Here is a 26,188-nt window from a genome sequence, read left to right on the forward strand (position 1 = left end):
AAATTTACATTTCACAGCAGCAAAACGTTATTAAAGGAAGAAGAAAGGAAAGAAAGAAGTAGAAAAAAATACTGGAACTGCTGGAAAGGCATCTTGAAGTATTCTTTTCTGTAGTTTTTTAAATTGTTTATCATCGTTATTTTTTAACCAACTATTTGTATTTGTAGCGGAGTAAATAGGGCGTGTTAATACGGTTTTTCCTCTTTGGTGTAAACTTTACACAACCTTCATTGATTGTCTCGAATAGTACTTCTAGCCACGATTGGCTAATGTGAAGCATCAATCACATGATGGTGCCCGCCCCATTTGGCGTTGTGACGTCGCGATGGAATATGGCGCTTCGGTGGAGATGAGTTTCACAAATGTCCGGTTTGAATTATTTCTCTCAGATCGCGTTTTCTCGTAAAACGCCAAGCGGCACCTGCCAAATATGACGGGGCGACGAGATTGTTCGCACCTTTTGTCCTCACAGGCACCGGAAACGGGGTTTTTATAGCCGCGTTTGCGGTCGTTAGCTCAGTCTGTTGCTAGCCGAAGCTAAGTGGCTAGTACAGAGCGACAGAATGCTTGTTTGTGCCATCAACAAAAACGTTCGCTTGTTAACTAATGACTGAAACACGACTTCAGGTGGCACCCGGGCATCAGTTGTTGACCACCACAATTCCCAACATTTAACGTCTTGTTTGGAAGCTAAACTGGGAGAATGAAGAGCTGTCATGGATGTGTTTGGCTGCTCCTCAACGCGATCTTGCTGTGGGCATGCTGGCCGGCTCAAGGGGCTCCTCTTAACTATCAACCCAGCACAGGTAAAGGCATTTGTGGAATGATAGCTTGCCTTTTTTTCTCTCTCTCCTTTCACCACATATTTATATAAGCACGTCAGCATTTCTTCGCTGTGAGCCAATGCCACAAGGAAATTATATACATTAATTGACCGACTGTTATTTGTGTTGGCTCCACTTATTTCTTTAATACGTTTACTTTTTTTTCGTCCAATCATATTTCAACACTCACAAGTTACAGTGCCAAACTAATCCGCCCAGAGCTTTAAGAATCACTCATACTAAAAACGGTATCTACATCAACTCATCAGTTTTCAATCGGATGTCGTCCCCACAGTCAGTGAAGATGTCAACATATGTTTTCCATCTTCCGATTGTTTCTTAAGCGCACAACTTGTTATAAATATAATTAGACATTGCGTTTAAAAGTGCCTTTCAAAACACCCAAGGACACTTAACAAAGAAGGAAAAAATAAAACCACAGGTAAAATTATTACAACCAAAAGACATCCACAGGAATGCACACACATTGTAGCATTGAATCATCTGTGCCTCTGCTGAGCTACTGGTTGAAAGACACTTTTATTGTCAACTGCATCGTGGAAGAAGTTGAGCTAGATTTAATTCATGACATTTAGATTTTTTTTTTCCGCACAGTAATGTTTTTTTTTGTTACATTTTTTTTTGTTTCATTTTTGGGTTACATTCTCCACACCTCTGTGGTTCGAGACTCTCACACTTGTTACAAAACAGCGACCCAAGTGTCATCATGTTAGTTGATTAGTTTTGTGACACGAAAATCTAGTAAGCAAACAAAGGTTGCAGATTGGATAGCAAGTAAAATTAACTGTTACTCTCTTGCAAATGAAGCTGCCAATGTATAACTGCGACACACATTCCGAGTTTATCATCTCTGGTCAATTATTAGCAACCCTGTTTGTTCGATCATAAGACAGACTGCGAGAAAGATTTGGTGATAGTATTTCCGGATTTTTTTATGACATTATGGTCTGTCCTTTGCCCGCTCTCTGGCAATATGCATGGATTCGAATGCCGCGGGTAATACCGAATGAAGCTGAGTTGGTGTGGCGACTTTAAAGTTGTCGTCTCAGAGCTAACCAACCTATTCTGTATCTGGGCCTTGTAACTTACATTTTCTGGATTCAAAGTTCATGAAAATAACACAAAATGTGTCCCATCCCTGTGTTGTATAAAAACCCAAGCGACAGGTATCACTCTGCTGAGAAGTAAACAGTCACAATCAAACTCATGTTAAATGTGAGTCATAGCAGATTTGCCACCATTACGCATCTCTCTGAAAACCCACAGAATAATGTTCAAATGTGACAAGTTTTGTATATTTTATATTGGCAAGAGCCAAATCCTGAAAGTTGAACGGTGTTGTATCTATTTTATTTTATTGTATTTAGTTTCATTGTAATGTTTTTAATGTTATTTTGTTATTTTATTTTCTTCTATTTTATTAGATTTTTTTTATTTTTTTTTTTTTTTTTTTTTTTTATTTTAATTGTCTTTATTTTATTTTGTTATTTTATGTTATTGTATTTTATTTTATTTGTTTTTATTTGATTTGATTTGAGTTGAAGTTATTTTATTTTAATTGTTTGGCTACTTTGAGACCAGCCGTGACGTTTGGACTGGAGACAGTGCTACTGAAGAAAACAGGAAGCAGAGCTGCAGGTAGCAGAGCTGGAGATGTTTAGATTTTCTTTGGGAGTGACCGGGTTGGATAGGATCAGTACATCAGAGCAGAGGTCCCCAACCCCGGGCCGCGGACCAGTACCCGTCCGTGGGTCATTTGGTACCGGGCCGCGCAGAAAGAATAAATAATTTATATAAAATGAAAAATTACCAGATTACATCCGTCTATTACTTACTCTTGACGCATGTCAAAACGCTTGTCTAGGTCACGTGATACATTCCGCTAAAATTAGCCCACCGTAAGCTAGCAAAATGAATAAAAAAAACAAACGCCTTTGGAAAGTTTCTTTATCCGCCGGTCCGTGAAAATATTGTCTGACATGAAACCGGTCCGTGGCGCCAAAAAGGTTGGGGACCACTGCATTAGAGAGACAACTCATATTAGAGGCTTTGGAGGCCAGACTGAGATGGTTTGGACATGTCCAGAGGAGAGAGAGTGACTGTATCGGGAGAAGGATGCTGAGCCTTGAACTGCCAGGTAGGAGACCAAGAGGAAGACCGAAGAGGAGGTTTTTGGATGTTGTCAAAAAGGACATGACGGTAGCTGGTGTGAGAGAATAGGATGCACAAAACCAGGTTCGATGGAGGACACTGATTCGCTGTGGCGCCCCTGAAGGGAAAAGCCCAAAGAAGAAGTTTGGCTACTTTGAACAGGACCTGTTGACATCTGATATTTTTCCTCATTCCTACTCGGGACTCACTGTTGCATAGACTGATTGTAATTCCCTGAATTCTCGATGAACAAACAAAGCCCTTCAGCATAATGCTGCGATACAGCTTACTCGTTAATAAAATGTTGCCACCAAAAAAAAAGCATAACCGAGTGACAGTCTCAGTACTTCAGGTACGATTGTAATGTAAATAAAATGATTAATCTCTGCTGACAATCAGGTGACACTGACACTTGTCTGCTAGTCAGGTTGAACATTGGCCTCGACTCTCCATGTTGCTTGAACTTTCACTGACGTCCTTTTTACCGAGATCCTACGCATTTGCCACACTGGAGCACGGCCGAAGATTGACAATGTTCCTCCGTCCAATTACAATTATTCTTTACGAGCACTGATTTGTTGGAAGAGATGGCGCTTGAATCACTCCAGTCATAGCCGACTGGTGCGGAATGGATGTGTTTCTTTTGTATTATTATTTTTTTGACTAGCCTAGATGTGGTTTAAAAATAACCACGCTGGCAGCTTCTTAAAGTCACTTTCCCACTGAGGCAGATGCAATACCATCATCAAGCATCGTCAGGATTGGTCCGTTGAGTCCAAATATGCAACATAGGACACATTGATTCTGACTACTGCAGATCTTTTCATGATAGATTTTCGGCTTTTCGAGTCTTTTTTGTTTTATAATCTCCACATCACAGTTTGCAAACACCTCTATGTGTATATCTTACTGAAATCTATACATGAATTGAAAGAAGACCCAACAACCGCTTTCCATATTTGTCCCAAAATTGAATTCTGCCCAAGTTATGATGTAACCACATGATCACAGTTCAAGTCTGATGCCATGTAGTGTTTGGAAAAGGAGACAATGTGTGTCGCGAGGTGCAACCGTTTGTTGCGTAATAGCATCGGCTGCCAGGAAGCGGACAATTGGTATTTTTCTCCCATTTGGCAGATTTCCCGGTCTCAGGCCTCTACCACTGCAAACAGCGGAGCCTCCAAAGTTAATTACAAGGCTCGAGCTGAACTTGCGTTTGGACTCCCACGTTGGACAACTTGCTTCTTGCCTTGAGACAAGCTTGCCAGTTTGAATCCAAGGTCACGCAGACATTAAAAGCCAGCATCATATATTTGCGACTTCTCATATGACAAGCGTCTTAGCGCCTTCTTCATATGTTTTTGCAGTCTGTGAGTTTTCCTGTTCTTTGCAGTCATGTCTGAGCTGCCAGGGAATATTTTAGAAACTCAACAGGTTTGATACTTTTGTCAATCTTTAACTCTTAAGTCGACATTTTATGCCTCATAAAAAGAGCCGCTCTTGGTTTAACTACTGAGTTTTCATTGGGGCTTCTGCCGTTCGCAAAAGCTCGAGAGCGAAGGACGTTGAAGGTCGTTAAAGGAGCAATACTTAACGACCAATTATGACCCAAGTCTTAATGCCAATGATTTCCTCCAATGGATTTGTGGAAAGGTTCCTGTCAATTCAGTGAGATTTTAACTCATTCACTGCCATTCCCGATTTTTTTCGGGAATTGAAAATATGACGTGGAGCACCATTCCCGAATTTGTTTGGGTTTTGGTTTTTCTTGCGGGGTCGGGGGGGGGGGGGGGGGGGGGGGGGCTCCGATAAAGCGCTGGTCAGACCTCTGGGCATGTTTTTTTTTCCCTTTCCATGAGGGTGCAGCATTTGCCTTTTTTACCTCATATTACTCCAGACCCATATAACTTCGGAATTAACTTAACTTGAATGAATGAAAGAAGAAAGTGTCAGGTTTCTAAAGCTGTCTTAAATGTTTATGTAGAGTTATTTGAACCCACCCCCCCCCAAATAAAAAAAATCTGTTTGTAATATGTAAGTTACAATTTTGTGTTGTATTTGGTCGGGAATATGTCCAGTATTGCTAACAAGGGATGTTATTTTATCGCATGTAAGTACTCAGGATGCTCCAGACAGTCTTGAGTATTTTTTTTTGGGGGGGGCGGTGACATGCGGGTCTAATAATACACTCGTACCGCGCAGACAAAATTATTGGGACTGCTGTCGAAAATACCAAGCAGGTGCTCTTCATACCCATGTGACACCGCTGCGAGTGTCTCTCTGAACATCTTGAGACGCGATGATGGAAACACAATAAATCCAAGCTGCCGCCATGATAGATTGATGCTACAGTAAAGTCTCGTTATAGATATAGCCGGGACTATCGATATATCCGACCCTGCGCGCATGTAATTTTCTCCTTGCGTTCATAGAAATAGTATCGTAATAAGCGGTACTATCGATATAACCGATATCGATATAACGAGACTTTACTGTATAATGTCGTTGGACCTTTGACTCAACGCATCGGAGAGAGCGTGATAGGAAACACGCACATGCAAGCAAAACAAAACTGAGCAATGTACAGTTAAAGTTTTCAGATGTTGAAAGACAAATTTTCATTTCCGTCAACCCGAAAAAGGTTGTCTCATATTATTGACCTTAGAAATTGCATTTTTAATTGTAATTACTTGCTGTATAATACTACAGTAAAGTCTCGTTATATCGATATTCAAGGGAGTCCGAAAAAATATCGATATAACCGGGACTATCGATATATCCGACCCTGTTTGCATGTAATTTTCTCCGTGCGTGCATAGAAATAGTATCGATATAACCGGGACTATCGATATATCCGATATCGATATAACGAGACTTTACTGTATTTAAAAAAATCTTTACTAACAAAAAGTATTTTTTAAACCTTAAATACAAGTGCTATTAGAACAAGCCATAAAAAGTCGCAGGATGTCAAATTGTCCAGTCCTTGCTTATGTCCTCTTTTCGTCCATTGCAGACAGCGGCTCGGGGGACCTGTTTTACGTGTCTCTCTATTTGTCGCTGGCCGTGATGGTGGCCCTGGTTGTGGTGCTGGTAAACTGTATGAGCTGCTGCAAGGAGAGGGAGATCAACTTCAAGGTGACCTCACGTGCGCCCGCCGCATGTCTTGCAGTGCGATTGGCCGCAAATGCCCTTGCGCGTCGCTGGGAATGAAATGGAAAACGACCATTGCGGCCACCTGACATGTTGATGTCTTTTGAAAAGTAACATTCTTTGTGGCCTGAATTCTCGGATGGTTTACTGTGGATGTTTGTCGACGCAGGAATTCGAAGACCACTTTGACGATGAGCTCGACTTCACACCGCCAGCCGAGGACACGCCGTCTATGCATTTGCCGGCTGAGGTGTACACTCTTGCCGTCTCCCCTGTGGCCTTGCCCGGACCTCTGCATCTTCAACCTCCAGCAACAATCGCAGGTTGGGGGAAAAGGACATCCTCTTTGTCCCTTTTATTTGTTGACATGTGTTTGATGATATGAAATTGTTGTTGTCCTTGCCAGAGGGATCCACAGGCTTCCAGGTGGCCCGTCATAGTTTGAGTTACATTCAGGAGATCGGCAATGGATGGTTTGGACAGGTCAGATTTTTGCCTTTGTGTAGTAGTCAAAATCTACTTTACTTGCATTTTTTTACTCAACTTATTCAATATCCGCTGGCAGGTGATCCTAAGTGAAATCTACACAGATCCCAGTGGCACCAGAGTGATAGTGAAGGAGTTAAAAGCCAACGCAAACGCCAAGGAGCAGAATGATTTCTTGCAGCAAGGGGACCCTTATAGGTAAATGTCTTTTGTTGTTTTGAATCAATTGGAAACCAACTCAATCATCTCATCGCAAGAAGCAGTTTACCATCCATCCATCCATCCATCCATCCATCCATCCATCCATCCATCCATCCATCCATCCATCCATCCATCCATCTGACAAGTGTATCCAATAGATCGGTGCCTACAGGCATACATTCCTTATTGTTTGCAGAAAAAAAAGTAATTCTGGCAGTCTGTATTCTACAGTGTCCAGGTGGCCAAAAGATCTTGCAGGAAGCAGTAGCATTTATATGTGGTCTTGTGATTTATTTTCGATATGTCCTTACAAAATATTTTTCTAAAGTACAACAATATAGAGTGACATTACAGTAAATCATGTTTTAGGATTTTATTTTGGTTGGCTGAAACGGATTAATGGCAATTGCATTTATTTGAACGGGAAAATATGATTTGGATTATATATATTTTTTGAGTCACAAGTAGTGCTTGAGCAAATCAAACTCATATCTCAATTGCTGGAGAAAAGTGATGGATGGATGGATGGATGACGCGCACACACACACACACACACACACACACACACACACACACACACACACACACACACACACACACACACACACACACACACACACACACACACACACACACACACACACACACACACACACACACACACACACACACTGCAATGTGAGTTAAAAAAAACACAAATATATTGGCCTTATGTCTCATCATTTTATCCTCAGAGTATTGCAGCACCCAAACCTCCTGCGGTGCCTTGGACAGTGTGTCGAAGCGATTCCCTTTCTGCTTGTTTTTGAGTACTGTGAAATGGTGAGTAACTGTCACTGACAACACAAACATTTTCCAGTATCCACAATCAGGTCTGATCTAGGACGTTGAAAAGAAATGATGGCTGATTGTTTCATTTCTTATTATCTATTAAGTCAAAATTCATATGAATATAATAGGCTAACTCGCTAAATGATGGTCCGTCCTGTTTTTGCTCGTTTTTTTCGTTTTTTTAATATGCCACCATTAATTCAAACTAAGACTCGGGATTGAGAGCTCATTTAATTAACAGAGATAGTCACCGCAGGTGATATTTTAAGAGCCTTAGCAGGAGAAGCCCGTTATTTCGCTCTGCACATGTTTATTTGGAAATGGATATGAGAAGAAGTTTATTGTCAACAACCGGTTGTTCCTCAGTCATGGGTAAGAATAGACGCAGCCTAATTATTGTGGTCACCCGCAATATAATTTCAACCCCAAGATCCTCTCTCACGGTCTTAATCAGCAGCTGCGGGTGCATTATAATTCTAAACATATACATAGTTGGAGCATATCAATTACCATACATCCACTTTAGCTTGACTGTGTGTGTTGAGTGCCGTGGAAGTAATTAACAAACCTCAATTTATGCAAGATAACTGTCAAAAGTGGCCCACCTGTGAGCACTTCTCACTACCGGGTTGGAGATGTCAATATATTTATCATTTGTGTTTCCCAACAGCCCAACATTGGCACTTATGTACAGTGCATTGAAAGTTTACACACCCCTGTCAAAAAGTCATTTGAAAACATTTTTCACCACTTCTTATGTCACCTGTAAAGACTAAATTGAGAAATATTTTTTTATGGGTGGTTGGGTATGTTGGATCCAACTACAGAAATGTCAAGGGACAGCCTACTCGAACCCCGGAACTTGATTTAAGATTCCTTGGATGCACTTGAAATGGCGATAACCGTATGCAGATTTCCCTTTAACTCATTCACTGCCATTCACAAATTTATTTGGGAATTGAAAATATGACGTAGAGCGGCATTCCCAAATGTTTTCATGTTTTGGTTTTTTTCATGCTTTGGTGCTGATGACCACTGGCAATGTTTTTATTTTCCACCAGGGGGCAGTATTTCCCTTTTTCCATGTTATCGCGTTGTTCCAGCTTCAGCTGTTGATAACGCTCTATATAAATCAATATGTATGTGTTGTATTTTGCACAGCCGCCCCCATTTCAAGCTCGGATAACTCCAGACACAAATAACTTAGGAATTAATGTTTTTTTTTTCTGGTGAAAGAAGACAGTCTAAGGTTTCTAACGCTGTATTGAATGGTTATGTAGTCCTAAAACTCAATATCCTGTGGGTCCTGGAATTCAAGTCACAATGACAAAAACCCTGGCACCGGAGTGGACATACAGTAAAGTCTCGTTATATCGATATGCTCGGGAGTCGGAAAAAATATCGATATAACCGTACTATCGATATATCCGATCCAGCGCCGAACTGCATTAAGAGTGGGCAATAAATGGGGGATCTTTGATATGGCGTGTAATTTTCTCCTTGGGTTCATGGATTGCGTATCTAGCATGCTTTTGTACTGTAGTGAAGTGAAAAATAAACTTATGCATTCAATAAAAACGTCATTTATTATTTTCATAACGCACTCTTGCAATAGTGACTGAGTAAATATTCAATAATGCACTCAACATTGTTCTATACACACACGAGAGAAACCACGAACGCCAGCATTTAAATATGAAAAACAGTGATTATTGCAAGCGATAAAAAAATATCTGAATACAACACAATTAAATACTGTACATGTATGGAAAAACAAAAACTGCAACATTTACATTACTTATTCTTATTCTGAAGCACCTTGGTTTGTTTGCTTTTCCGATAACAATGAGTTTCAACTTATCGGAACCCGTCATGTTTGCGCACGGCATGACAGCTAGTCACGTGACCAACGGTGTTAGCCGAAAATCAAACAATACGGCGTTTCCAGATTTCGCTAATGGTGCCATTGAAATCCTTAGGCAAATATTGATTCAGCTTTAAAGGACAACCGGCATCACTTTTTTGTTTCCTAACTGACATCAGAAAAACTTTTATAGCATCTAAAATACGCAAAACACGCAGTCTGATATTTTTAGTCAAATGCAAAACACCAATAAAAATGACTTAGTGTCACGTCTTGCCTTGCTGGAGAATCAAAATAATGGCTTCAGATTAGGAAACGATGCTTTCTTGTTACTCATCCAGTTATGAATATGATTCAAATAGTTCTGAAGAGGAAAGCATACATGTTTGCAATCTATTAAATAATTTATTCCGGTCATTTTGATGCATCTGGATAGAAATGTGTGACAAAGTCTTTAGTACCCACAGTACCCAAAAAAGGCAGAAGATAGCGACAAAGCTCCGTGGAAATTGTCTCCTGGGAAGTTTTGTCAGCTAATATCAAATAGTTGCTTGGTGCAACACACAATGATTCACCATCGCGTTATTTATGTGTTTTCCTTCTAATTTTGCCATCAACAAGGATCAACACGAAGTTTTCAGACCAAACAAAGTACCGCAAAATGCATTGAGGTGATAAAAGGACTGCTGCAATGTGTCCTTTCTCGGTCAGGGGCGTTCCTTCAGTGACGTGACGTGAGGACTCGTCACCAACTCAAAAACAAGACTTCCGGAATATTCAGCGCAAGTCTTAAAACGTAAAATATAGCTATATGCGGTGGAATCTTTGTAAAATACGGTCAGTAGAAGTCATTTGAAGCGATGTTACAAATTATGGACACAACTTGTCCGGAGGCGTCGGTTGTCCTTTAAGCTACTTTTGTATCGATATAAACTGACCAAATTTGCTGGCGGGAGATGAAAAGGCCATCGTAGTAACCGGATTATCGTAATAACTGGGTATCATACTAACCGGAACTAATTACAGTAAAGTCTCGTTATATCGATATTCAAGGGAGTCCGAAAAAATATCGATATAACCGGGACTATCGATATATCCGACCCTGTTTGCATGTAATTTTCTCCGTGCGTGCATAGAAATAGTATCGATATAACCGGGACTATCGATATATCCGATATCAATATAACGAGACTTTACTGTATATCATAAAAGACTACAAATTTGCCGGAAAATGAAAATAATATCGTAATAAGCAGTACTATCGATATAACCGATAGCTATATAATGAGACTTTACTGTATTTTTGAACATGTCTGGCAGTGAATGAGTAAACATTTAACCATTGCTTCTTCTATTCTGAAATAAGAACGAGGGAACCCCCGTCATAAACACCCGCATTCTCAACCAAGAGCTGCACACTCGCCAACTAGATGCGATTAGACAAAAGTACCTCATGACTACTGCATGAACACTGTGTTCTCGGTATGTTCTGAATTCATTCCTCGGATAGCTTTGGACTGCTCACTAATCTCCTTCACTGCACACAATCCCGTTGTCAAATTGTAGCACATTGTTGGAACCGCACTGTGATGTATTTGCGGCGTTTAAAAGTCACACAAAGTGAAAACTATTATTTAGACACAGTGAGTGATCGCCGCAGGTGTCACTGATTCTCGGTTCGTAGGGCTGTAAGTGCACATTAAGTGCCCCGGGAAGCAATCCAACCCCCAATACCCCGTGTAATGTTTTTGATCTCAGTTGAGGTACAATACACCGAGTGACTCGGTTCAACTTTTGGAAAAATTCCCACGGAAGGCCATCTGCTGAGCAACACAAGACAAATGCAACACAAGACAAACTCAAGTGTATTTGTTGTGACGGTTCCTTCTCTTCTTTCTTCGACTTGAGCCCTCAAAAGCTGCCCACCCTTACTCAAGAGTGGCAGTTCAGTTCACTCACATAAAGTGAGACAGCATTTGGTTGATGTACTGCCCCCGTGTGGCAGCCTCTGCACACTGTACGTGGACGTGTTACTGTTTACCTTGCAAGAGTTGAATTTCGTTTGCAATACATATAAGTAAGCACAATTAACATGTATTAATACATGTGTAACTGCATCCAGTTAACAAAATGTTAATAACAAAAAAGTCATGGATATTCATTACAATTTGTTTTCTAAATATTGACATGCTTGTAATGTCCTTGTGTGTGGCTTGGGGAGGACATTCTTTAGGGGTGGGTGAATATACCCGTTTATAGAACATTTTTTTCTTATTTTATGAATTAGGCAAACAAGAAAACAATATACATTACTGTATTTTCCGGTGTATAAGGCGCACCCCAACAAATGGTGTATTATCAAAGTTTTTCCATATATAAGGCGCACTGGACTTTAAAGCGCACCTTCAGTGAAAAAAAAATGTTTTCCGAATATAATATATGAATATATAAAAGTTTTCCAAATATAAGGTACACCATATTGATTGGATTGGATGTACCTTTATTCGTCATGCAGTGGAGAAATTTACATTTCACAGCAGCAAATTTATGAAAGGAAGAAGTAGAAAAACAAAATACAGGAGCTGAAACAAAAAACTACATAAATAACATGACAACACAAAGAGACAGAGTCATTCATTCTTCAGCACTTGATATACCCTCTTTGTGACATGAAGCAGTCCTAGATGAAAGAGGAGAGGATCAAAGCATCATTTTCAGCAGTATATAAGGCACTATAGTAGAGGCTAGGGTAATGCACTACTTCTACAGGGGGAAATGGAGTCAGTGGCCGCTGACAGTAGAGTAAAGTAAAAATATGTGACGTCAGTCAGTCATTTGTGGAAAAGTCTATTATTATTATCTAGTACATTCTTACAAATAAAAGCATTCCCTTCAAAAGGCGGGTATAACCTTTAATTTTTGATAAATGCCTTGCACTCTGACTAACGGAGGGAATACCCTCAGCCATTAAACGTTGGAAAATACATTAAAAGTCCATAAAATCACATTTGTGGGAAAAAAAAACTTATTTGTAAACTGTTACCTATATGACAACTGAAGATTCTAAAAATAACAGATTTGTATTTTGGATTTTGAACTGTGTATTTTAGTGCCCTATAAAGACTTTAAAAAAATAGATGACCAGGGCATTGTTTCGTTACTTCATATTAAGATACAGTAAAGTCTCGTTATATCGATATTCTCGGGAGTCGGAAAAAATATCGATATAACCGGACTATCGATATATCCGACCCTGCGCGCATGTAATTTTCTCCTTGCGTTCATAGAAATAGTATCGTAATAAGCAGTACTATCGATATAACGGATATCGATATAACGAGACTTTACTGTAATTGCGAAGACCTGTTGTGGTTCAATGTTAACTCACATATAAGGCCTGCCTACGAATAAGGCGCAGGGCAAATGGAGGCGTTTAGGTTTAGGCTTTTATACACCAGAAAATACGGTATTTGGATTGTTTGTTTATTTAACAAGGTCCCAAATGGTATACAGTGGAGTCATATGTCATCAACATTTCTAATATTTTAGACCATTATTTTTTTGGTTTTCTTCAGCAACACTTTTATTTGGTTTGCTAAAGAAAAAAAACATGTGCTTTTGTTTGAAGAATTGTTTTATGTTGTCTGCCTGTGTTTTTAGGGGGATTTGCGAGGCTATCTGTCTCTGCAGGACTGGACATTCAGGAGCACTGAGATACTGCAGCTCCAAAGGATGGCCTGCGAAATCGCCGCCGGGCTCACTCACCTTCACAAATACAACTTTTTGCACAGGTAGCACTTTCAAGCTGCAACAAGCAAAGAAACGGCAGCGCTTTCTGCCAGCCTCAGCCTCGACTTGCTGTGCCTTTTGGCAAAATGCGTGGCCTTGATTTTTCACTTGGGATGCAAACAGTGCCTTGACATTTGGATTGCTGGCTCTAGTCGTGCATGTTGTTTTTCTTTGCATATAATTTGTTTTTTCAATATTTAGATCACAATTAAGCAATTTCTTTTACGAATACGTAATTGTTTTACGAGGGTGTCTGCAGATTGCATTTTGCACAATGAAACCTTCTTTTGATCACGATGCTTAAAATTTACGCGTTATACTTGACTGCTGATTAAAAGTCTTAAAAAGGCCACGGGCCTTTGCAAGTTTTTGTAAATGACCGTCCGCTTGCAAGCAGCAGGCCGCATGTCAGTGGCGGAAAGGATATCAGACGGAGGGTGGGGGGATAGCTGGTGGCAAAATGCGGCATGAGGGTAACCGCCGGTGCTCAGCTCATCGGTTCTATTTGCATGCTCGGAATAAGCTGCGAGGGTTCCAATTACACCAGGTCCGATGCATTGCCACCGTGTCAGCTGTCCACCGCTAACGGCAAATGATGATTCTGCTCATTGCGTGTAAAAGGATAGCCCCGTTTTGGAAGATGGCTTTAAATCTTTGTTACAACTCAAAGGGGTTGCGGGGGGGCTCTGCGGCTCCCCAGAAAGTGAGACGGTCAAGTCGGCACGAACTAAAATGTTCATACGTCAGTGACCCTTTCGTCTGCTGTTAACAACACTCAAATGCTTGCTTTTTCCCTGTAACCTGTAGCGAGAGCTGTCCCTGAAAATATCAACCAAAGGAGAAAAAAAATCATTTACATTGCCCATTCTAGTAAACATCAAATTGCACAAATTCCTCCGAACATGCTGATGGTGTGATGTGAATGTGATGGTTGCCATACTGCCAGCTGGCCATGTCCGGTTAAAATTGCGGGTGCGTTTCCTCCTGTGTTTTCTCGTATCGGGCACACAGCCAACTACCGCAGACAAATGGGTTAAAAATAAATAACCTGAGGTTTCACCGCATTTGACACACGCCAAGCAAGTCATGTCCGCAAAGACAATGCTTGTTTATCGTTGCGATGGGATGCAGTATTTTCAAAGAAATAAGGAAAATAATCAACTACGAAGTGACATTTCATTAACACAGAAAAACAGGAGCCACTTAGAGCTGCACGCCATCTCCTGGCAACAACGCCAAATAGTTATGTATAGTATTTCCCTCACGAAACAATATCCTGCCACTGTATGCATGAGTCAGGAATAGAACATGTGCACGTCTCAAGGCGCAAGGCGGAGAAGTGACAGAGCCTCTCAAAGCGTTCATCTTCTTGTGGTTAGGAAGGTTAAAAGAAAAAAAGAAACCCTCAACGCATGTGTGTCCCCCATTGAAAATGTTTTTTACTTAATTTCAACGGACTACTGTACACATTTGGGCCATGTGAGGGCAGAATAATCTGTAAATAATATGTAAAATGCAATTCAAGGTGCTTTATATAAATGAAAATGTATTCCTGTGCATGACTCAACAAAAACAAACAGGCAAATTTGAAATGTGACTGCAATGACCTAATACTCTGAAATCCAGACTGACTCATAAAGAAATTTCCCAGCTGATTGGCAAGCTGTGCTGATTTCAGTCATTTTTAGACAAAAAAAATATTAGAAAATATATATTCTTGTTTTTACTAATTCTATTGTATGTCTACATGTGTTGCTCCACCCTTTTTGTGTTCGATTATCGAATGTAAAACAATGTTTTTAGCCAAAAAAATGGTCTTATCAAAAGGTAAAGCTTTGATTTAAATACACTGTCCATTTTGTGTGTGTTTTTTGTTCATTTCTCACGTTTTCTTTCGTGTTAGACGATGTGACTCCTGTGATATTTCCTTTGCAGTGACTTAGCTCTGCGGAACTGTTACCTGACGGCAGATCTTACCGTGAAGGTCGGAGACTATGGCATTGGGCCCTCTGCGTATAAGGTAGGCACAAATTGTGATGTGACCGATCCATTTCCTTTTTGTTGTCACTGGCTCAGACCAGCCAAAGTGCTGCGTCCCAAGTATCCAGTGACCTTGTTTTCAATCGGTCGCTGGTGTAACTCAATCCTTGGAAGTCTCAATGTCGTGCAAGTGAGAACCGGAGTCCTGTCGAACCAAACGGTGCAAGGATTTCTCGGCGCGATGCCAGCCCCAGCTTATAAATCTAACAAGTCAGCTTGGTGTGGAAAAAAAGGACAAATGAAATGCATTCTTTTGTGAAGCTGATGTGACAGAGACATCATGGTGTTATATTAGTCGGGCAGGAGGAGGAAGAAATGCCGGTGTTTGCTTTTGCGACACACGGTTAGCATTCTCTTTTGACGTGATTAGCTGTTCGAGTGAAGTGCGCCAAGGGCCTCCTGTCTGCGGCGTTCCTGGAATTTTGCTGATTTGTCACTTTGAATTTAATACTCATCGGGTCACCCTGTTAAGCTATTTCTGATCAGGCTGGTGAGTCAAAGTGAGCCCGCTTCGCTTTTTCCAAGTGCAAAAAACAATAAATAGCTTTGTTGATATGTTTGTTTTTGCCTTCTTTGTTGATGAAACCGTTTGTAATTTTGGCCTTTTATCTTTTTTTTTTGTCGCCGTTGTTGTTTTGCAAATGTCATCATAGGAGGATTACATCATCACAGAGGACGATGTATTTGCCCCCCTGCGCTGGTTGGCTCCTGAATTGGTGGGCGAGCGCCACGGCGGGGTGATCGCATTGGAGCATACCAAGTCCAGCAATGTTTGGTACGTATAAAATAGGCTGTCGCCTAGGCAGCGCCCAAATCAAACGACCTCACGAGAAAGCAACGCTGGAAAGGAAATGGCATGCCTATTCGGGTCTTCTTTGATTTTGTATGCCAATAATTGTGTTATCTTGTATGTCCACTTACACCCAGATATAACAGTTTTTCCTTTTTTTGTCTCCTTTCAAGTTATTTTGGCCGAACGTGTTGTCATCTAAACATTTACTATAACGGAACTCTGCCATTGACTCCTTTCTTGCACACGTTCATCACCTTATTTGTCATGTGTGCACTTTGACTCGAAACGGTATCGAGATGTCGAGTACGCGTCATGTCTGCCACTAACAAGGCACTGACGTAAGTCGCGCTCAAGTGTAGACTGTCTCTTGGCTGCTGCCGACGCTCGGCCAAATGCTTCCTGGGAGGTCATAAATTGCAATGTTATGCAAGCTAGCTCTTATTACAAGAGCCACATTACCTTCTGAATAAAGAAGTGTTGAAATTCAGAATGCATCCCCTACCAAGACCCCCCCATAGAGATCCGTTCTGCTCTTCATTAGGTAATGCCTCAAATTTGGCACCTGCTATTAGACCCGCTGTGTCAATCACAAAGTGCCTTCCAGGCAACTTGATGAAGCGTCACGTTTGGTATTATTCATTCATCTTCCAAAATGCTTATTCCTCACTGGGGACGTGGGGGGTGGTGGTGTTTGTTGGAGCCTGTCCCAGCTATCTTCGAGCAGTAGGTGGGGGACACCCTGAATCGGTTGCCAGCAAATCACAGAAAAACAACCATTTGCAGTCACACTCACACCTCGGGTCAATTTGGCGTGTTCAATGAGCCTGCCATGCATATTTTTGGAATGTGGGAGGAAACCGGAGGACCTGGAGAAGGCAGACGCAAGCCCGGGGCAAACATGTAAATTCCACACAGGGTGGGTAGAGAGGGATTTGAACTCATGACCAACGCACTGTGAAGTCGACGTGCTAACCACTTGACTACAGTGCTGCCTCGTTTTTGTATTAGCCTCTGAAAACAAAAAGACGATGTGACCACTCTTTGGTGAAGCTGTTTGCTCTGTGGTCCACTCGCCGCCAACCATGCCCCGTCTGAATAATCTTGGAGTAATCTCACCACCAGACGACCAGCACGTGCTAAATGTTTATTTAACTCATCAGTGCTTGGTGCCCTCACAACTGTTTGTTTTGTGCGGGATTGTACGGTAGGTCCTTGGGGGTCACTTTGTGGGAGCTTTTTGAGAATGCCGCTCAACCATATCCACATCTGTCTGACCGGGAGGTTCTCAATCATGTGATCAAGGAGCAACAAGTCAAACTCTTCAAGCCGCAACTGGAGCTTCCCTATTCAGAGAGATGGTGAGTGAATAAATTATACATTACTTAGAAAAAGTTAACGGTTTTAAGCTTTTGAGGTAAAATTTCAGGATGAACCTACAAAGTAGCAACCTGCTGATGTCATTCATCTTGTTTGAGACATTTTTTTCCCTCAACACGCAGGTACGAGATCCTGCAGTTTTGCTGGCTTTCCCCTGACAAGCGCGCCACAGCCGAGGAAGTACACCGTTTACTCATCTACTTGCGCATGCAAGGCCAAAGGGACAGTGAAGAAGACTTCGAGCAGCGCTGGGATGCTCTCAAGCCGAGCGTTTCCACCCGCCAGACCACCGTGAGCCACTCCTCCTTTCCAATCCTGGAGCACTTTGCCGTTGACGCCCTGCAGCAGGACATCGATGAGGTGCTGACTGTGACGGAAACGAGCAAAGGTCTCAGTTTCGAATACATCTGGGAGGCAGCCAAACAGGACCACTATGACGGCAGCCATTCGCACCCGGGGATGGACGCAACGGTGAACTATAGCAGCATGTTCTTCCCCGTCTCCACTGAAGACATACACGCTCATTTCCCAGATCCCGATGCCGGATCTGCGGCCGCTGGCGGCGGAAATGCTCTGTCCGGAATACCTGGGATCGTGCCTGTGTTCGATGCCCGGACGCCTGCTAACGGGGACGGGTATTACATCCAACTTGAAGATCGAGGAGAAAGCCATCTCGGAGAAGACGGCGCTCAACGGACAGAGTTCACTTCAACCCCACAAGACTTTGTTGTTCTTCAAGATGTTCATTTGGATGAATCCAGCACAGACGCTGACTTTTTCCACCAAAGTATCGACTCCAAGGATTCTTATTTACCCGACAGTCATATCTGGTCATCTCTGGAAAACGACAGTCCATATCACCCGAACATTTTCACAGAGGGAGAGTCCAAGCAGGAGGACTCTGTCTCTTGGAGACAAGATTTTGTGGAGCTGCCAGATCGCAACGGGGGCCCTTTTTGCATTAATACTCCTTTGGATTTACGAGACGTTAATGCAACGGATTCTTTTTACAACGGTTGTTCCACAGCCTCTCACCATACTGTGGAGGAGGTCAGTGCTGAAACAAAAAGGCCTCTGAACACTAATAAACGGTCCGAGAATGTCCTATTCCCGAAGGGACAGGATATGATGAAAGAAAACGCAGGTTTTTTAAATTCACAACAACATTTTCTATCACCCGGTGTTATCCATGAACCAGAGGAAAACTTCAAAATGGCTTCTTGGCAAAACCTGGATATTCACGGCAGCTTCAACCCAACGGATTCTTATACAAAACCCGCATGGACCAGCACATCTCAAGTACAAGGGACTTTGGACTTGACAAGCACCAACTTTGGCGAACATAATCCGTTTCGGGTACAAACTGAAATACCGGTGCCTTCCATTATGGTTTTCTCAGAAGACGACATAAGCAACTTGCTGACAGCAAGTAACCGTTCTTCCGTTGAGGACCTCACTCTGCTCCAACCGTCAGACCAATGTGTAGACTCTGTTTTCCATTCTTCCTCGGGGACGTCGGAGGTTCTCCAGAGTCAGACGGAGGATCAGGTGACCGGATTCTCTGAAAATGCCACCACAGAGTCCACAGAGGTGTCGCACACCGACGCCAATCTCTCCAGCCTTGACCTTGACATTGAAAACACAAATGAAATCACTCCACAACTCACGGAAGGTCAAATACTCGAAAAACTGCATATCCAAACCTCACTTTCAGACTGCGGACTCATTGACGATCTGTTGAGCAGCGATCTGTTGAGTGAACTCAATGACGATTTTGAAATTGAAACCATTCTGTCTGACCGTGAAGAATTATTTACAGACACCAACGAACCATCTCTGAGGAGATCCTCTCTGTTAGTCTCCGGGCCTTCGTTGGACCAGATTAGCCAAGACAGCTTGCTGGAGGACAGCATGTCCACCACCCTACCGACGGTAGACCACTCAGCTGAGACGCCAGACTCTTTAGACTCTTTGGACATTCACCGACTGGGAGACCAGCACAAGCTCCAACCTCCGTACAAGATAGCTGACAGTGGGTATGAGACGGAAAACCTTGAGTCTCCTGAGTGGAACTCTCTGCCCGACGATAAAGACCTCTCGCCTGTGAAGAATGGCCACAGCGTAGCTCAAAAGGAAAGCAATACTGAAGATACTACCGCTCCAACCAATGTGCTTCTTCCGGAAATTGTCATCTCTGAACCCGAGGGGTCGTCGGACGGTCCTGCCGAAAATTACGATGACGTTGTTCCTGTTGAAGAACCGCTTCAGGGCATTAATTACAGAGACTCCGCTTACTTCTCGGACAATGAATCGGAGCCAGAGAAGAAACCTGAAGAAACAAAAGCAGAAAGTTCTGTTGACGCCACTTTGCCGCCGAACTCTTCCAAAGTTCCAGTTCCGGTACTGGAATCTTTGACCGAATGTCTTGCGGAGTCTGTGATACAACAGGAAGAAGGTTCGACTGCCCTGGAAGCGCAGGATGACATTATAGGAGAACTAAATCCATCCCCGGAGATGCATTTTGATGTGAGCGAGGAAGTTCCGGAACCTCTAAGCTGGCCCAATCACGACGGAGATCGATCAGACCTTTTTAACGTACTACTTGAGTCTCCTGAGCCAGATCGGCCTTCCCTCGCTAGTCCGTTCCCATCATCCGAGGACACCGTTCACACCAGGTTAACTAGGACGAACACCGGAGAGGCCCACAAGATAAAAGAGACCGATGTAGAGGGTCGTTACCTGGGCCGTCGGGACACGCCGGAGGACGGTATGGATGCAGACGAGGAGAACGAAAACAGCGACGATTCGGACGACGACTTTCGCAGCTACCAGCTGCACAGCTCTGACACGGACAGCGAGGACGAAGGCCCGCACGTTGTGCCACTCGTCATCTCGGACGACAGCCATGCCAAGAACCTGAAGAGCTTGTTGAAACTGCCGACTCTCAACACTGAGCTTTCGTCCTCCGCGGCCGCGACTACCAGGAGAGCCGTGTCCTTCTTTGATGATGTCACACTCTACCTCTTTGACCAGGTAAGACTATGGTTGTGTTAAAAAAAGAAAATCATGTCCAACAGATGCCACACAAATAGTATACAAAGGGCTCTGATTAGTCCCAAAGGAAGCTCGGGTGTTCTAGTAGACTTTTCTGTTTTTTGTTGTTGTTGTTTTGGTTTTTCCAGCAATAACACTGTGGTTGTGTTAAAAAATTAATGTGCAATGGGTGCCACACAAATACTATGCAAAGGGCTATGATTAGCTTTCTATCTATTTGAGTTATTCCGGGTTGAGTGAACACTGACGCGTGTGGCTGCCGCTGCTCACCCACAGAAAAAAACTGATCCTGTGACTGTAAAGTGACCTTGAGAGTTTTGAAAGGCGCTTAGAAATCAAATGTATTATTATTATTATGAATGAAGCTCGGGTGTTCTACTAGGCTTTTCTCTTTTTTTGCCACTCATAACACTGTGGCTGTGTCCAGCGGGTGCCGCACAAATACTATGCAAAGGGCTCAGATCAGCCCCAAAAATGAAGCTCAGATGTTCTAGTAGGCTTTTTTTTTGTTTTCCATCTTTTGAAGGTCAAAAAGGTTATGTGGACTGTAAAATTATTTTGAGTTACTTTGTAGAGCACCGTCCAAATAAGCATGAGTCATCAGCAGAATTTTACCTCACCTTCTTGAAAGACCCAAAACATCTGCATACATCCCAGTCCGGTGCTTGAGAGCAACTCCAGATTTTTGGGGATTTCTCCATCCTCCAGCATACCTGATTGAAATGATCACGATCGTTGTCAGGCATTTGCAAAGCTTACTGATGAGCTAATCATATGATATAGGCGTGCTAAAGGAGGGAAATGTGTTAAACCGGCTGGATAGGGGGTCGAGACGACCCTTTGACTCTGTTTGACCCTGACTCCTCAACTATTTATTTATTTATGTATATATTTTTTAAAATTATCCTCATGTAAATATCTTTTGTGATTCAGGACACCCCCACTAAGGAACTGGGCGACCACTCCTCAGGCTCCAATTTGCACACACCCCAGTCTAGCAGCCCTGTGCCAAGTTCCAGCTACTTGAACCGCTTCACCAACTCCGAGAGCTCCACAGACGAAGAAGGTAAACATTTCGGCAGGCGCGTGACCCGACGTACGCTCACCGTCCGTTTCCTCCGACCTACAGGCGGCGGCTTTGAGTGGGACGACGACTTCCCCTCGGCGCCCGCCTTCCCCTCCAGGACGCACAAAGACGCGGCGGCGTCAAAAAGCTCGCCGCCTTCCCGCGTCTCGTCCCAGGCCGTCGCGGCGGCATCGGGCTGGGGAAACTCCTCCAACTACTCCCGCTTCTCCATCTCACCGGCCAGCATCGCCAGCTTCTCCCTGACGCACCTCACCGATTCCGACATTGAACAAGGAGGTCAGTTGGTCTTATTGTCCGTTTTGGGTGAAATTTCGGGATTTTTTTTCAGAAGCACATCTCTTACCATGCGTATTTATTTATTTATCTGCCTATTTATACATCTTTTATTTGTCTATTTATTTATTTGTCTATATATTTGTGTATTTGTTTGTGTGTGTGTGTGTGTATGTACTGTATGTGTGTGTATGTGCTGTATGTACTTCATGTACTGTATGTTTTTACTGTATGTACTGTTTTTGTTTTTATTTTTTATATTTTTATTTTTCATGTTTTTATTTTTTACATTATTTATTTATTTATTTGTCTATTTATTTATTTATCTGCCTATTTATACATCTTTTATTTGTCTATTTGTTTATTTACTTATCTATTTGCCTATTTATTTATTTATTTATTTATTTGTCTATATATTTTGTGTATTTGTTTTTGTATGTATGTGTGTGTGTGTGTGTATGTACTGTATGTGTGTATGTACTGTATGTGTGTGTATGTGCTGTATGTACTTCATGTACTGTATGTTTGTACTGTACTGTATGTACTGTTTTTGTTTTTATTTTTTATATTTTTATTTTTCATGTTTTTATTTTTAATGTTTTTATTTTTTACTTTTTATTTTTATTTTTTTTATTTTTTTATGTATTTATTTTTTATTTGTTTATTTATTGTCCCATTTAGGAAGCAGTGAGGACGGGGAAAAAGACGAGCCTTGAGATTCGAGGCCCTCCATTAGTTATCACACTATCAAAACACTTGCACTTTTTACCGGATCGAATCCAGAACTGGAAAAAAATGGTGGCGGTCCTGACAAAGGATGTCAAATCTCAAACTCTGCACATGCAAAATCCCACTTTTTGGGGGGGGGGGGGGGGTGAAGTGACGGGGCGCTCAATGTTGGAGGTATGGAGAGCATTCCCAAAGGACACTTGGCTGCTTCCTGCTTTTTCCGATCACCACCATGCCACCCTACCGCCCCTCCCCCCACTCTGCCATCTCCTAAAAGGTTTCGGAGGATGAATTGGGACACTACAGCCAAATAGGAATATTTTCTTGGAGTTCAGCTGGACCTTGTGATTTCATTTTTTTTTCTTCGTCACTGCCATTGGCCATTCTATTTTTATGACCTTGTTTTTTTTTTTTTGTTGTTTTTTTTTTTTTGTTAGGCTAAGTATTCACAATCTCCTCCTCGGTGGGAAAAACGATCACTTGTTTGGCCTCCACGCTTCAAGACTATGTCAAAAGAACTCGTGTCCGACAAGTAACCTTGTTTTTCTTTCCTCACTGGTACCTCGACAGAATACGTGCTCAAGTGGCTTTAATAGACACCTTCAGGTCCAGATACAAGTACCCGCTTTACCCTCACAAGTGAGACAATTCACCTTGGTCATACTTTGTTTTTAATCGCAATGTTTGTTTCCACCAATCGTTCCCACTAGATCCATTTTGCATCACTGGAAACGTAGTTTTGAGATACAAGTGTGCGCTTGTCACTCTACAAGTGAGCTGAGTTGTCTTACTCGTGACGACAAAGTTTGTGGGAAAACTTTTAGCATCCTAGTAGAACAACTACACGTGACCTGTGGGGTAAAGCTACACTCGTTGCCAAATGTGTGCTCCTAGTGAAAGCTGGAAAGTCCATGTTAGTTTTTTGCTGTTGTTTTTTTTCGCGCTCCCCTCCCAAGCATTGCCATTCTGGCGTGCGCAGACGATGTTTGACTCGTGAAGCAAAACAACACGTTGGTCATTTTGGTGCTACTATTAAGGTCCAGTAGGGCTACTGGAGGCTCGTGTGTGACAATAATGGTCAAGTTGTTTCACTCGTAGCACAGTAGCGGAGCAATAGCGTCCTGACGCCCCCCCCTCTGTGAACTACAGCAAGACAGTTGTTCTTCCAGGGGGCCATGAGTTGTTTTACTCATGCGCTGAAACGTACCAGTAACGACAAAGAGGGAGTGCACTGGATAGGAAAGAGTTGGACGAAGTGCTCAAATGGCTTTAAGGGCCACGCGCGAATGAGTATTCTGTCTTTTTTTGCCTCTAACCACTTTGTTGTTGTTTGAAATCATATTCATGGAAATACAGTAAAGTCTGGTTATATCGATAGTACTGCTTATTACGATACTATTTCTATGAACGCAAGGAGAAAATTTACATGCCGCAGGATCGGATATATCGATAGTCCGCTTATATCGATATTTTTTCCGCCTTCCGACAATATCGATATAACGAGACTTTACTGTAGTTGACGTGAGCTCAACCGAATTGAGTTGTGACAAACACTAACATAATTTTTGTATTTCACCCTCTTCTGATATCGAGGTGGGGGGGAGGGTAAAAATGCTGCTCATGTGAGCACTACCAAATTTTATTTTTAAATGACCCCTAGTATATATTTGAAGGTTTAAAAAAAAAAGACTGCAGAAATACGTGCAATGACTTTCTACCGATTGGTGTAAATGGTTTTAGGTGTGAAGTGACATTGCGCCCGCAAGGGGGAAGAAAAGAACAGGATCAAAATCAACACAACAATAGTCTTTCACTTGCCATTTTATTACGGTTTTTTTTTTTCAATGACATTTGAGTTCCTTGTCATTGTGATTCCTGAGAGATTATTTTATCCCTGGTTTGGCTCGATTCACCTCTCGAGCCCCCCACCCCCAATCAGTTTTGTATTTAATTTTATTTCCATACCCCAAAAAAAACCTCAGACGTAAACGCGTCGGTGTGTTGTGTGTCCACTTGTCTGGCAGAAGGCGTGCGCAAATCCGGTATTGTAAAGGATGTGATGGAGTTATGTCGTCCTCATTGCCTCAGTTTGACCTCCAGTTTCATGTTGACCCTCCCCCGGTGCGCCTCATGACCTTTTGATTGAAAGCTGCGGCGCATGCGCTTTCTCGTCCAAACTTGACGGTTTATTTCAGGACTTTGAGCGGACGAGTCGTCGTCGTCATCGCCGATGACGGAAGCTTCATCTTGCACATTTGACAAAATGTAACTGACATGGCAAAGAGCCCCTGTTGCTTAGCGTGGAATTGTCGATGATTGGTTGTGTGAATGGGCAGCTGATTTCCAAGCCAATCACGACGATGACAACGATGGAATCCAATCACGCTGTTAGTGAAAGGTGTCCATTTTAAAAGTGGGAATATTTTTACTTCACATTGATCATGCATTAGTGTCATTGAATGAGATGTTTATAATTACACTGTTTACGATGAAAATAAATGCAAAGGAACTTCTTGTAAGGCTCTCTTGTATCATCTGAGCACGAATGAGGTGGCAATTAAAAATGTTTGTATGGTTAGACGAAGCCGCAACAAATACCATTCAATTCTTTGAAGCATTTTAATGTACCATTTTTAACGTATGTAAACAAATAGAGTATGAATGTGCATCGGGAATAATTTCATCAGAACACTATAAAAATTATGAAGTTTACTCAAGCAGGGCTCAAAGCCTGTCAAGAGTCTCAATGGTCGTTTTTGGCTAAAAATGCTCTACAATACAAGGTTGTTATTTTTTGGGGGGGGGGGGGGGGCGGCTAAAAGCGCCTTCCTATACTTTAGCAGCAAAGCAAAACGTCCGACACCTTCAAAGAAGTACAGATGACGGCTGAAGAAACCCTTTCATCGATGGACCACTCCTGTACGACTGAGAGCTTACACAGACGTATACTATACATGGGCGTTTTGTTGGGCTAAAAGCGGCTTTACATGTTTTTTTTTTCAGTCGAAAATTCTAAGGGAAGATTCCTGGGTTTGAACCTGGACCTCATACATGCAAAGCACACACTCCACCGCCTTACAATACATGGTCTTTTGGTTCTGGTAAAAAACGCCTGAGTATACATGTTTTTTTTGTTTTTTTTTTTTTTTGCTAAAAATGCCTTACGAGACAAGGTGGTTTTTTTTTTTTTTTTTTTTTTTTTTTTTTTTTTTTTTTTTGGGGGGGGGGGGGGGGGGGGTGGTATAAAAGCCCCTTACTATACATGGACGTTTTTTTCAGGCTAAATATGCCTTACTATACAAGGTCGGTATTTTCAGGCTAAAAACGCCCTAATATACATGGTCATATTTTTCAAGCTAAAAATGCCTTACTAATACATGGTCGTTTTTTTCGACCGAAAAACGGCTTACTATACATGGTCGTTTTTTCGGGTCAAAAACGCCTTACTATACTTGATCGGGTTTTCAGGCTAAAAATGCCTTACTATGCATGGTCGTTTTTTTCGGGTCAAAAAC

The 26,188-nt window shown here is 42.1% G+C and overlaps 1 protein-coding gene across 2 annotated transcripts; it reads left to right on the forward strand.

Annotated features, from left to right (window-relative positions):
* The first annotated feature begins 320 nt into the window (after nucleotides 1–320).
* On the forward strand, nucleotides 321–25,187 carry lmtk2 (lemur tail kinase 2). Of its 2 annotated transcripts, XM_089018852.1 has the most exons (14): nucleotides 321–806; nucleotides 6,013–6,134; nucleotides 6,319–6,472; nucleotides 6,556–6,632; nucleotides 6,715–6,833; nucleotides 7,571–7,658; nucleotides 13,192–13,322; nucleotides 15,256–15,340; nucleotides 16,014–16,135; nucleotides 17,362–17,511; nucleotides 17,653–20,563; nucleotides 21,518–21,650; nucleotides 21,714–21,947; nucleotides 22,626–25,187. In XM_089018852.1, the coding sequence occupies exons 1-14, from the start codon at nucleotides 704–706 to the stop codon at nucleotides 22,658–22,660; spliced, it is 4,464 nt and encodes a 1,487-aa protein (XP_088874978.1). In that variant the 5' UTR covers nucleotides 321–703; the 3' UTR covers nucleotides 22,661–25,187. The 2 variants fall into 2 exon arrangements, with proteins under 2 accessions (XP_088874978.1, XP_088874977.1); XM_089018851.1 differs by having other exon boundaries at nucleotides 21,518–21,947.
* The last annotated feature ends 1,001 nt before the right edge of the window (nucleotides 25,188–26,188 follow it).

Source organism: Hippocampus bargibanti, linkage group LG17 (assembly GCF_051943395.1).
Source record: "Hippocampus bargibanti isolate YZ-2025 linkage group LG17, ASM5194339v1, whole genome shotgun sequence".
Taxonomy (NCBI): domain Eukaryota; kingdom Metazoa; phylum Chordata; class Actinopteri; order Syngnathiformes; family Syngnathidae; genus Hippocampus; species Hippocampus bargibanti.